This window comes from Elephas maximus, chromosome 4 (genome assembly GCF_024166365.1).
Source record: "Elephas maximus indicus isolate mEleMax1 chromosome 4, mEleMax1 primary haplotype, whole genome shotgun sequence".
NCBI classification, from domain to species: Eukaryota; Metazoa; Chordata; class Mammalia; order Proboscidea; family Elephantidae; genus Elephas; species Elephas maximus.
This window is the reverse complement of record NC_064822.1, coordinates 140,413,196-140,427,297: the sequence shown is the minus strand read 5'-3', so window position 1 is coordinate 140,427,297 and position 14,102 is coordinate 140,413,196. Positions and strand designations below refer to the sequence as shown.

At 36.3% G+C, this 14,102-nt stretch overlaps 1 protein-coding gene across 13 annotated transcripts in view; it reads right to left on the bottom strand.

The window, feature by feature from the left end:
* Positions 1-14,102, bottom strand: part of NAV3 (neuron navigator 3) — a 937,562-nt gene that overhangs the window by 26,298 nt on the left and 897,162 nt on the right. For 11 of the 13 annotated variants that reach the window (XM_049883940.1, XM_049883939.1, XM_049883937.1 and 8 more), the window contains 4 exons: positions 12,427-12,599; positions 10,759-10,912; positions 9,235-9,409; positions 885-982 (listed from right to left, as the gene is read on the bottom strand). In XM_049883940.1, the coding sequence (XP_049739897.1) occupies positions 885-982; positions 9,235-9,409; positions 10,759-10,912; positions 12,427-12,599 (600 nt within the window). Of the gene's footprint in view, positions 1-884; positions 983-7,972; positions 9,410-10,758; positions 10,913-12,426; positions 12,600-14,102 lie in introns of those variants that run through there. The other 2 variants (XR_007517283.1, XM_049883947.1) reach the window with 2 other exon arrangements.

The window sequence follows — 14,102 nt, the reverse complement described above, 5'->3', positions numbered from 1 at the left end:
TTAGTGAGACTATTACAGTCTCTCACATAAAGACCCACTTGGGAAAAGCAGGCACAAGTCTGCGGCACAGGCAGAAAGTTTATGGCATTAGAATCCTTAGCACATTTGCTCAGTGTAAAAATTCACGAGTGCTATCTCAAGGGGTTTTCAAACCTAAATACTTCAATTACTTTAAAATTCTAAAGAACTTCCTTCGATTTGATAGGAAAAAAAAAAAAAAAAGGACACATAAATTTGTATCCTGGTCACTCAACTAAAAATTCAGCTTAAAGAATCTTTTTAGAAAGGGATAGATTCTATCCCTTTTTAGGAAGGGATAGATTCAGAATGGTATTGCCAATCTGAAGGCAATATTTAATTCCAGAAAAAATAAAATGTTTAAAAATGATACAGAAAAGTAGCCTCACTGGGTATTGTCATGCTGAGTGAGTTCAGTAGAAAAAGTGTCTTCCTGGTGTCTAGAATATTCATATAGCTTACAGTTCTTTCTTTTGTATAAAGACCAGATTGACAACTCTAGTGAAATGTTAATGCAGATTGTAAACACGACGTATAATCTACAAGTAATATCGAGACTACACTAGACAAAATGCTTCTATGAAGAAAGCAATTTTTTTTTTCAAGTTGTGGAAGCTAAGGAGATATGGGTTGACAATCAACATTGTTTTCAGAGAATGAACCACACGGTGCATGTGAGACACATTTCTGCTTATATGATGATGTAATTCCTTTAGTGTCCTTAACTTTCATGCTTGTATAATATATTAAGCTAATGCCAAGGCAAACATCTTTGTTAGTATACACACCAGAACAAATACTCGATACATCTGACTCTAAGTAATTCTCAGCCTCTCACAATAAAGAAATTAAGATTAAAGAGATACCTTTGCTTGACCGTAGCCCTTGCTTATGGAGACTATAATTTTCACACTGCGGCCATCTTTATGTCCAGTTGCATCACCAGCATCATCTAACAAAATATCTACCGAAATTTAAAAGAGAACACACACACACATACATACAATAGAGTAACATAAGATTTTTTTTTTTTACCATCACTGTTTTCTCCTTCAAAGTATAATTTCTTTCAATGGGAATACTTAGCCTCTTTGTTTCCCATTCTAAACTAACTGATTTGAAACCTCAGACTTCTAAGAAGATCAATTATTACAGCTGCACTAAAGTTTCAATGTAAGAATTTATTCCTACTTTCAACCATCTTCATCCAACTGTTAGGCTATTGCCTTTCGATGAAGAAATACGGGCTTTCTTTTTCTATTACACATAGGTCTGAGTAATGCCTAAGTAATAAAAAAAAAAAAAAATAGTCACAGTTATAACCATGACGAACCAAAAAGCAATCTGATTTTTCTATCCAACCTAAAATATCCAAGCTCAATACCCATGTAATTATGAAATGCAAAGATGCTGAGATTGACTGTCAACTCGAATTATTTTCAAGCACTTGGTACACATTCAGCTTACCTTATACCTATAATTATTAGGTTCTGTTATTGAATTTCAACCATAGCATTATACTTTCCTACAGAAATACATTATCACTCACCTGTACCCCTTCTGGAAACCCTGGTGGCGTAGTGGTTAAGTGCTATAGCTGCTAACCAAAAGGTCAGCAGTTCGAATCTGCCAGGTGCTCCTTGGAAACTCTATGGGGCAGTTCTACCCTGCCCTATAGGATCACTATGAGTCGGAATCGACTCAATGGCAGTGGGTTTGGTTTTTGGCTTTTTGGTGCCCAGTATGCTTACAGATGCAAAATCAAAATGGTATTTCTAGTAATCAGCTAAGAATTACAGAAGCATGATAAAGCTAGCTAACTTTTAAAGTACCAGCCTTTAAATATGACTAAAATTAACTTTCAAAATATATTATATCACATGAATGTCCAATTGGGAGAATTATTAAGGTAAAGTATAAAGTATATATATATTTTCCTTTGACAATGATGTTACTGTAAAGTCATGCTTAATACTAAGACAATGTTTTGTGGACAAAGGAAACTCAGTGATAAGCTGGAGAGTACATATACATGGTAATGGAAGGACTGATTTGCTCTGACAAGATCTGTGATTATAACATCACAGAACCCGTTGCTGTTGCCATTGAGTCAATCCCAACTCATAGCCACCCTATAAGACAGAGTAGAACTACCCCACAGGGTTTACCACCACAGTATGGAAACAGATTGCCACATCTTTCTCCCAAGAAGTAGCTGGTGGGTTCGAACTGCTGATCTTTTAGTTAGCAGCTGAGCATTTTCACCACTGTGCCACCAAGGCTGCTTAACATTATGGAAAGAACAATTTAATAGAATGGCTTCTGAAAATGGAATGGTGTCTATTATCTTCATAATTAAAAATATAGAATTTTGAAAAAGTAAAATACTGCTTTACAAATAAAACATTAAAAAAACAGCTTTTAGAGCTTGAGGAGTATGGAGATTTTGGCTAGAAAATTTTTTATCATCAAAGAGGATCACCTTTATTGGAATTTAATCATGTGACCAGGTTAGCATTCTTACAGTGTCCCTCCTTTTTGCCTATCTCACTCAAAAGTAAAGGTCTTCTTTAAATGCCACTTTAACTCTATGACTCTATCCCCCAAACATTTAGAGTGGCTCACCATTGCTGTTCACATCTACACATCCTGTTGTTCACATCTATACATCCTGTAGTTTAGGGCCAAATAACTTCTTGATTGCTTTTGTCAATTTCTATGAATGTTCATAAATATTTAACTAATATTTATTAAACATAATAATAATAAAAAATAATAGATATCAGGAATTGTTCTGGGTATTGAGAATGAATACCAAGGTGATAAGGAAAATGAGTTCCCTGCTTTTCTGGAGTATGCATTCTAAGAAGGCAATTTCAGAATGTGTTAAGTGCTATTCAAGAAATAAACAGGGCAGGGAAATAGAGAGTAAGTAAAGAGAGCCTACTTTAGGTAGGGAAATAGTTCTAAAAGTCTTCCTTGAGGAGGAGTAAGATCAGAAGGCTGAGAAATAACTAGGCATGTGAAGAGCCAGGGAAAGAGAGGTTCAGTCATCAAGACAAGTTCAAAAGCCTTGACGTCGGAGCTCTTTATACTGAAGAAACAGATACAATTCAGGGTATTGAGAGTGTGGAGATCAAAGGGGAAGGGTGTTATGATGTGATGTTGAAGTGGATGAGGGTCAGAGCATATACAGCCTAGTAGTCCACATTAAGGGGTTTAACCTGATTCCTGACCCACATATCTATTTAAGTTTGCCTGGGAACATCCTATTTATTTCATGTCCCTCTTACTCTTGACCCCACATGTTTACCAGTTTGTCACAGTGTGGGGGCTTATGTGTTGCTGTGATGCTGGAAGCTATGTCACTGGTATTCAAAAACCAGCAGGGTCACCCATGGTGGACAGGTTTCAGTTGAGCTTCCAGACTAAGACAGGCTAGGAAGAAGGACCTGGCAGCCTACTTCTGAAAAAAATTAACCAGTGAAAACCTAATGAGTAGCAGTGGAACATTGTCTGATATAGTGCCAGAAGATGAGCCCCTTAGGTTGGAAGGCACTCGAAATACAAGTGGGGACTCCTCGAAGTAGAGTCAACCTTAATGATGTTGATGGAGTCAAGCTTTTAGGATCTTCATGTGCTGATGTGGTACAACTCAAAATGAGGAGAAACAGCTGCAAACATCCATTAATAATCAGAACACGGGATATACGAACTATGAATCTAGGGAAGCCGGAAGCTGTCAAAAATTAAATGGAAAGCATAAAGATCCATATCCTAGGCATTAAAAAAAAAAAAAAATAGTGAGCTGAAATCGACTGGAATTGGCCATTTTGAAGTGGACGATCATATGGTCTACTATACTGGGAATGATAAATTGAAGAGGAAAGCCATTGCATCTATCGTCAAAAAGAACATTTCAAGAGCCAACCTGAAGTACAATGCTGTCAGTGATAGGATAATATCCATATGTCTATAAGGAAGACCAGTTAATAAGACTATTCAAATTTATGCACCAATCACTACGGCCAAAGAGGAAGAAATCAAATATTTTTGCCAACTTCTGCGGTCTGAAATTGATCAAACATGTAATCAAGATGCACTGATAATTACTGGTGACTGGAATGTGAAAGTTGGAGACAAAGAAGAAGGATCAGTAGTTGGAAATATGGCCTTAGTAACAGAAATGATGTCAGAGATCATATGATAGAATTTTGCAAGACCAATGACTTTTTCATTGCAAATACCTTTTTTCAGTAACATAAAATGGCAACTATCATGTGGACCTTGACAGATAGAATACACAGGAATCAAATCAGTACTTTTGTGGAAAGAGACAATGGAAAAGCTTAATATCATCAGCCAGAACAAGGCCAAGGGCCATCTGTGGAACAGACCATAAATTGTTCATACGCAGGTTCAAGTTGAAGCTGAAGAAAATTAGAACAAATCCACGAGAGCCAAAGTACAACCTGGAATATATCTCACCTGAATTTAGAGACAATCTCAAGAATGAACTGATGCATTGAACATCAAGGACCGACGATCAGGTGAGTTGTGGAACGACATCAAGGACATCGCACAAGAAGAAAGCAAGAGGTCATTAAAAAGACAAGAATGAAAGAAAAGACCAAAATGGATGTCAGAAGAGACTCTGAAACTTGCTCTTGAACATCAGGTAGTTAAAGCGAATGGAAGAAATGATGAAGTAAAAGAGCTGAACAGAAGATTTCAAAGAAGACAAAGTAAAGTATTATAATGAAATGTGCAAAGACCTGGAGTTAGAAAACCAAAAGGGAAGAACATGCTCCGCATTTCTCAAGCCAAAAGAACTGAAGAAAAAAATCAAGCCTCGAGTTGTAATACTGAAGGGTTCTATGGGCAAAATGCCGAATGGCTCAGGAAGCATAAAAAGTGGATGGAAGGAATACACAGAGTCACTGTACTAAAAGTAATTGTTCAATTTTCAATCATTTAAGAATGTAGCATATAATCAAGAACCAATGTTACTGAAAGAAGACGTTTAAGCTGCACTGAAGACGCTGGTGAAAAGCAAGGCTCCAGGAATTGATGGGACACAAACTGAGATGCTTCAACAAACAGATGTAGCACTGGAAGTGCTCACTCATCTATGCCAAGAAATTTGGAAGACGGCTACCTGGCCAACTGGCTGGAAGAGATCCATTTTTACACCTATTCCAAAGAAAGGTGATCCAACAGAATCCAGAAATTATTAAACAATTATCATTAATATCACGTGAAAGTAAAATTTTGCTGAAGATCATTCAAAACAGTTGCAGCAGTACATCAACAGGGAACTGCTGGAAATTCAAGCTGGATTCAGAAGAGTGAATTGAACTAGAAATATCATTGCTGATGTCAGATGGACCATGGCTGAAAGCAGGGAATACCAGAAAGATGTTTACCTGTTTTATTGACTATGAAAAGGCATTAGGCTATGCGGATCAACACAAATTACAGATAACATTGCGAAGAATGGGAATCCAGAACACTTAATCGTGCTTATGAGGAACATTTACATAGACCAAGAGGAAGTCGGTCCAACAGAACAAAGGGATAGTGCATGGAGTAAAGTCAGGAAAGGTGCATCAGGGTTGTATCTTTTCACCATACTTATTCAATCTGTATGCTGAGCAAATAATCTGAGAAGCTGGACTATATGAAGAATATATCATGATTGGAGGAAGGCTCACTAACAATCTGTGTTATGCAGATGGCATAACTTTGCTTGCTGAAAGTGAAGAGGACTTGAAGCTTTCTAATGAAGATCAAACACTACAGTCTTCAGTATTGATTACACCTCAACATAAAGAAAACAAAAATCCTCACAACTGGACCAATAAGCAACATCATGATAAACAGAGAAAAGACTGAAGTTTCAAGGATTTCATTTTACCTGGATCCACAATCAACACCCATGGAAGCAGCAGTAAAGAAATCAAAGGATGCACTGCACTGGGCAAATCTCTTTAAAGTGCTCAAAAGCAAAGATACCACTTTGAGGACTGAGGTGCATCTGACCCAAGCCAGGGTATTTTCAATTGCCTCATATACATGTGAAAGCTGGACAATGAATAAGGAAGACTGAAGAATTGATGCCTTTGAATTATGGTGTTGGCAAAGAATATACCACAGACTGCTAAAAGAATGAACAAATCTGTCTTGGAAGAAGTATAGCCAGAATGCTCCTTAGAAACAAGAATGGCGAGCCTTTGCCTCACATACTTTGGACATGCTATCAGGAGGGACCAGTCCCTGGAGAAGTACTTCGCCCTTGGAAAAGCAGAAGGTAAGTAGAAAAGAGGAAGACCATCAATGAAATGGATTGACACAGTGGCTACAACAATGGCTTCAAGCATAAGAACGATTATGAGGATGGCACAGAACCAGGCGATATTTCGTTCTGCTGTGCATAGGGTCACTATACGTCAGAATTGACTCGATGGCACCTAACAGCAACAACTTACTCTTGAAAATTATACTTAAAATAGAAATTTTTCCTCACATAAGTAAATATTTACCAATAAATGAGTGAATGACTACCCTTGGCTTTTATATATGTGGCTACTTTAAGCTAAATTAATATAGTGGATGAAAGGTCATTCACCGATTTATCCAGTCCTGGGTTGAGTACTAGCTCTGCCACTGACTAGTTGGATGATATTGTACAAATCATTATGGTTAGATTCCTAAGTCTTGGTTTTTTCATCCATAAAATGGAGCTAATAGAACACCTCCTTCCTAGGATTATTTTAAAACAGTAAAAGAGGTAATGCTTTTACTTTCTTTAGTTTGCTTAGCTGTTTGGCTCATTACTCCTTTTCTGTGTATTTATATTAACTTCTGCTATTGACAGTGGGAAGGTCACATCATGAATCACTCTGGGCTTCTACCTGTTCACATTATATTGACAGGAGTGATGGTCACCCAAAGAAGCAACTCCAGGGAAAAACAAAAGGTATGAGATGAGGTTTTTTTTAAAAAAAAAAAAAAAAAAAACAGAAAATAAGTTATGGTCTTCTGACAACATTTTAAAGGAAAAATAAAAAGATCTCCATTCGCTTTTCAAAGTTCTATCTTTATTGGATGTATGGAATGTTCTGCTATATTTCAAGAATGGGACATTTGTCAGTTATACTCTCTACCACTTCTTTTCTTTCCTTATTAATCACGAACTCTAGAAAGCTTCCCTGTTAAAAATCCCCAGCTTAAAATATTTCTGACTTACAAAATTTTAACCCACTAAATAAGAGTGAATGAAAACAGTATCCTAGTCATCTGATTTCTTTTTGTTTTCTTAGTTCAGAGATCAGTACTACTGTTGAGATGTAATCAAGGAAATAAAATTACATAGGAATAAACATTAATGATGAAATGGTTACTTTAAAAAGAATATTTTTGAAAAAAAAATTGCCTTTGCCGCTTAAAAACTGGCACAAATTCTAAATCATGGCCATTAGTGGGGTTAAGTCTGGCAAACACAAATATTGTAAAATTAATTTCCTCAGTATGGTATTTATAATTTCTAGTCTTTCCTAATCATTTTAGTTTTGTTTCTATATGTTTGTTCTTTCTGCATTGCTTTAATATCTATCTTGCCTCCCTCAAGCCTTATATTTACCCAGAGAACAAAACAAAATCATGAAGCACAGGCAATGAAATCCTGCATTTTCAAGTGGTGTTTTAAACTATCCTGTAAAGTACGATTGCTGGTCTTTCTTAGGAATCAAGCTGGGGACAGAGACGTGCACTGGTTGCCAGTAGGTATGGAAACTACTTCACCTCTCTGTCAGGCTCATCTCCAAGGAGACAATACTCAGGGTATTTCTCGGAACCCTCAGATTCTATACATCTCAATTTTTTTTTAGTATCTTTTGAGAAGTATGGATAACACTTGACATATAATTTATACAATAAAGCTACTACCATTTATCTCTACAGTCCTTTTTTTTTTATAATCTGTAAGTTCATTTAATTCTGAACTATCTCTCTTCTTTCTTAGCCAATGATATTAGTTTTACTTGATGCTTATTCCCCAAATTTATTTCCTTCTTCAAATCACTCCCCCAAGCCCCACATATGTTTTGTTTTCCTGAATTATATATGGTTAATTCACAATTGCTTTTAAGGCATAAGATGAAGGCAGGTATATATTCGGGTCTTTCATTTCACATTTTGAAGGGAAGATGTAATAGTAGAGTTAAAAAAAAATTTTTTAAATAATTTTGTAAAACCAGATCAATAATTTGAGCATGAAAATTCAGACTTTTTGGAAACGAAAGATGTGACTCAGTGAAAATGTAATCAGTATCAGCATGCTGTGCAATTTTATTCATCTTCTTGTTCTTATTCTTCTATTTCTTCTTTTAGATTTTAGTGTAATTTAAGGCAAGCGGTGAATAGTCTCAATGCTGTAACAGTGTAGTTACCCAGGAACATATATGTTTTTGGTTTCCAGGCGTCATCTGGTGGTTGTGCCTTGTAATTACCACAGGTCCTCATTTAAATTTTTCCTAAACAAATCCTATACACAAGATGATTCAGTGCCATATTTAATTAGATATTAAGATGAAATTATGTCATGTAATTCTATTTGCAATTGAATCAAAACCATGCCCTTGTTCCATCATTAGTACCCTTGAATACAATAACAGAAGCTGCTATGTTCTTTTTATTTGTTTGTAGAAAATTTAATAAAGTTGGGTAATGTAGGTATCTCTGGGGAACATCATGTAGGATCATACAGGCTAATTTAGAAACAGGTCCTGATACACTTATAAATGAACCCTATGCATTTAAAACATTGCATATTGCATGGTTTTTTTTTTTATATTGCATGGGGTTATTATTATTATAGTCATGAGTACTAATGATTATCACTGAGACTACCATTTTTCATCTAAATTAAGGAGGAAGTACATTCCCAAGCACAAGTGATTTTAAGAACACAGTTAGGAAAATTCTCTCTCTTAGACCTTCCTTCACTCTTTCACAGAGAATGTCCTTTAAAAATAACAACTATGTAGGATACATGTATAAGAGAAAAATAGGACTGTTTCTGAGAAATAGGGTGTTAACATTTTTAAGAGGGTGTGGGAGAGAACGGTGGTGGATAAGCTCCTCAAAATTCCAGGCTGTTCTCCCTGTTAAGTCATAGGCATGCTTTGGTTCAGGCAGGAATGTGCACAAAATCACCTGAGGTAACAGACTCTGTGATGTTCAAATTGTTCAGAGAGAGTCCCAATGACTGCCGTGAAGACGAAGAGGAGGTGCTGCTCGAGGATTCCGAGGGGGGCCGCGCAGGCTTAGCTGTGTTGCCAGTTTCTGCCTTCAACCGGTCATTTTCGGCCTTCAGAATTTCAATTTCATTCTGTTGTCAAGGTGGAAAACACGAAAAAAAAATTGAGTGAATTGGTGGAGAGACATGGTACTAACTCGCCAGAATTAATTAGTTTGTTAAATAAAGCATGTGGTAATACATTAAATGAACAAATGTATATTAATAAAACAAGATTTCCTTTGAGAGAAGAAAAAATAACTTTTTCTGTTTCTCACATACATGTATATGTATTCACAAATACAGAAACACTATCCATTATATATTTTTTTATTATTATTTCTTGAATGTATCATATATTTGAGGAGTTTTCCATGACTTGGTCTCATTTGCATTAAGAATAACATAATTGAATAACTCATAACATTTCTCATTTTAAAAGGAAGGTTAAAATCCTGTAGACAAATAATATAATGCCATTTGTAATACCCTGAAGTTCATGAACAGTTGAAAAACAAAGAAAAAACAATATAAATAATCTGATTTAAAATTACTTCAGAACCCTAGGTAACATGTAAAAAAGTTTTTGTTCCTTTAAATAGGGGCACTAAGCTCATAAAAACAACAAAAGCCTTTTGATGAATATACACAGTGGCAGGTCAATCTGCTCAACAATGAGCTTTTCTTATTTCAGTCGTCTGTGGTACCAAGTGATTATTGGTTTACAATAATAAAATGAAAACTTAGGCTGAGTATAGACTGGTTCCCAATTTAGGCTTCAGATGCTTCAGTGAAATACAAAAGCTTTACTTCTACAGATGGCATTCTACATCACTCTTACTTCTATATTCAGAAACCTGTGTTAACTTTTTGTAGTTTCCTCATTACTGTTGTTTCTCAAAAGAAAACAGGTAAAGGTATTTGAAAGTCAGATTTCAAAAGAACAAAAGGGAGCAAACATAAAGGTAAAAATCCATTATTGTTAAGTCGATTCCAACCCATAGGACACAGTAGAACTGCCCCATAGAGTTTCCAAGGAGCAGCTGGTAGATTCAAACTGCTGACCTTTTGGTTAGCAGTCAAGCTCTTAACCACTACGCCACCAGGGCTTCAACATAAAGGTAAACCATGGAAAAGTGATGGAGCAATAATTGTACTAGCTTCTTTAAAAATTTAGCTCTCAATCTGAATCCAATCATAAGTACAAGTGTCTTGAGTGGTCCTATAGTGTAACTGACCAGTTTACACTCCTTCTTGCAGCCCTGGATTTGACAAAATTCTCCACCCGTACTGAGTAAGAAATAAGTTGCAAAGATTTAATGAATAGGGTACATTTCCACAGTAAGTTTAGAAGCGGAAATGTTTCAATAATAGTCTCAAGAAGAAAATAAGCAGCCTTTTTATCTCTCCTGAATTTTCCTTGTAGGTGCTTCAGCACTGACCTGCATGCGGTTCATGGCTTCCCGGATCTGGTCAAGGTGATGGGCAGAGCTGAGGGCCTCCAGACGGATATCTGTTAATTTTAATTCCTTTTCTCTGAGCTCACTCTTCAGCTGCAGAATTATTTCTGCCTCAGCTTCTGTGCATTCACAGATTCTAAAGAAGGAAAAGAACACAAAACCAGCGGTTGGGGAAAGCTAGAATATTATGAAAACAATGTCTCTTTTAAAGGCTGGTCTGTGTTATTATCCAGCAGGTACAGAAATTATTTGCTGCTGGCAAAACCTAGAGACACGGAGAAAGAGTTTTACAAACAGTAACATGTTCGTAGGCTCAAAACTGAAAACAGTAGCTTTTTCTTTCAATCTTCTTATTTTTCAAAGTTTGAAAATACTATTACTGGATATAAAATGACCCTCAAAATTCCCTTATTGCTTATATATATAGGGCTGAAGAATCATAGACTTAGTACATTTCTTTCTATCCTTTTCAATGACCTTAAATATCCATTTGTAACGTATAAGACAGTTTTTTTTTAACCTTATTTTCTTCTTCTGTAAAACTGTGCAAGAAATGACCTTATCTGACTGCCACAACACCTTCTTCCAGATACCATGAAAATCCAATATAAATATTGTGGGAAATAAATTAGAGAGATGAGTTGTGGATATTTAAATAATGGATGAGCGTTATATAATCTTCCTGGTAAGCTCAGCTGATGTAGGAGATCACAGCTAATAAAGTTAAATCGCAGGTTTCAACCCACACAAGCAGGTTAGCTGAAGCTGTTTGAAGGTCATATACATTATATCCTTATTGTTTGTTTTGTAGGAAATGTGTTGAAATGATTTGTTTTATATTAACCAATATCTTTTCCATTTAAAATGTGAGGACTAGGTTGCTGGTCAGGAAATGATAGTGCTATGTTCTTCCATTCTATATCGTGCTAAAATGATGTGTCAAAGCATAGTGGTCCTATTCTATATGGGAGATCTTCCCTAAGCACTGTCATGGGTATACAAGAAAGCCTGAATTAAACAGTATATAAAACAAAGAGAATCATCAGAGCACATGTTTTTACATTCTAAATGTTGTATTCCTTCTGTACTCTGAAATCATGGTCTACCACAAAAATGCTCTGTTAGATTATCGAATAAAAGTAAAGCGGATTGCAGTTTGGTCTTAGGAAACTGAATTTTACTTGAAACAGACAGATAGAAATTTATACTGTTGAAATGCATGCGAGTGATTTTAGAAAAAGCAAAAGCAAACGCCGCTGAGGTTAGATCTATGCAGTTTTCATGCATCACACTCCATTTTACCGGGATCTGTGCTTGTAAGTCACAGGGCCATTTTGCCGTTTCTTTGGTGGCCAGGCAAGAGGTGACCTGCATATATGCACAGTTAGACAGGTGCAAGTGAAAAGAAGCGAAAATAATGATGTAGAGAACTGGAGAACCAGATAAAGAAACACTGGAATTCCAAAACATGAAAAATGAAAGAGAAACAAATGCTGTCCAGCATTCTAAGAAAGGTCTGGAAATGACTCGTACCAGTCAGGTGCTGCAGTTGTGAAAGTACACCCTGATTACATTTAGAACATAAATATGGCCTTGGCTTGATGATGTTTATTAAAAATACTCCAGCATTCTGCAGATGGCGTGACTTACGCTGAGGCGGATTGCGAGGGCTTCATGGATGCCGACCCACAGTCACCAGCGTTATGGGGCAACTTGGGGGATGCCGGAAGGGAGGAATCTGTAAGCTCTTCAATGTCCGAATGTGAGGAAGGAGGCTTGGTGGATTTTTTCTTTCCAAAGGCTTGTTTGAATGAGCTTCTCAGCTGAAAGGAGAGAAATTACCTTTGTCTATTTGCACTTGGGGAGCTTTTGCTTTGAGGAGTTAGTTTGCAGGTGCCATCCTAGCCACTGCCTGGGGTCAGTATATATAAGCAGAGTATTAACAGTTGCAGCACAGTATCTCTAAAACAAATGATACCATGTTTTGTGGTTTTGTTTTATTCTTGGATTAATCCAGCGCAGCGCAAACATGGGAGGCTTTTAAATAGTGCAGGGTCAAGGGCACGGCTGTCAGAGCACTCATTTAAAACTAAGTACCTTGAAGGGATCTCCATTCCCAAGTCTTCTCCCTTCAAGGCAATTTGTTTTAAATGGCCACTTTAGAGCTACAATCATGTCCTGCTGACAGTATAAATGTAAAAGCAAAACGAGAGCAAATTCACCTAACACTTCATTAATTGTGATTTTCTATTCAAATTTTCAATCCCCAGACTATTGAAAACCAGAATTGGTATCCCCTATGGCTCTATTCAGAAGGTGGTTTTACTAGTTCTCTTTAAAATTTGAGACTCAAATGAAAAGACACAAAGAAAAGACATACAAGGTAATCTGTTTTTAAAAGGTATAAAAGCCTACTGCCATAATGAATAGCATTCATGCCAAGGTAGGTTTTTTTTTTAAGTTTTTTATTTTTAAATAGACGCATGCCAAATTGTCCACGGTTTATATTCACCTCACTTCCTCTAGAGTTCACCTTGCAGAAACATGAAAAGAGTGTGGAATTACAAATCAAGGGAATGAAGGCTGGTTAGTATTTAAAATATTACCTGCATAAACATTTTGTTTAAAACAAAAGACAATTCTTTCATTATTTATAGAAAGCACCCCAGCAATATCCTCTGATGGCTTTGTTTTGGGTTTCATAAAGAGTTATCCTTATTTAAAATCTACTTAGTTTGATAGTATTAAAAGCACTCCTTTAACTTCATTGTTTTTAAAGATTTTCCAGTGACAGCATCTTTCCCTCATTAGCATTTAGCAATTGTTTAATATTATCATAAATTATATCTCTAGCAAACCTAAGGCACAGTTCTATTCAAGTACATTTCTAGGTTTCTCCTATATCCCATGGGTTAAAAAAAAAATAGGAAAGAAAAAAAAAACAAGCAGATACTAAAGTAGTTGCTTTCTTATCACTTTGGAAGCCCTGTTGATGGGGATATTTTCAAGGCTTCTTTTTCTTTCTCCAATTCCAATTCTCCACCTCTTCCTCCATTTACTGCCTCCTCTACCACCACCGTTATCACCATCATCATCTTTACTCCCAAAATAAACTCTTGCTCTAAGACATTTATTTATATATATATCACCTTATTTTTTTTTTCAACAACTCTGTAACATCAGTACCAATAGCCTATTTTTACAGATGAACACATTTAGGCCCCCTGAAAAGGTGAAGTAACCTGCCCAAGATCCAAACTGTAAGTGGCAGAGCTGGGATTCAAACCGAAGCTTATTGCCAACTCCAAAATGTATGCTTTTCAACA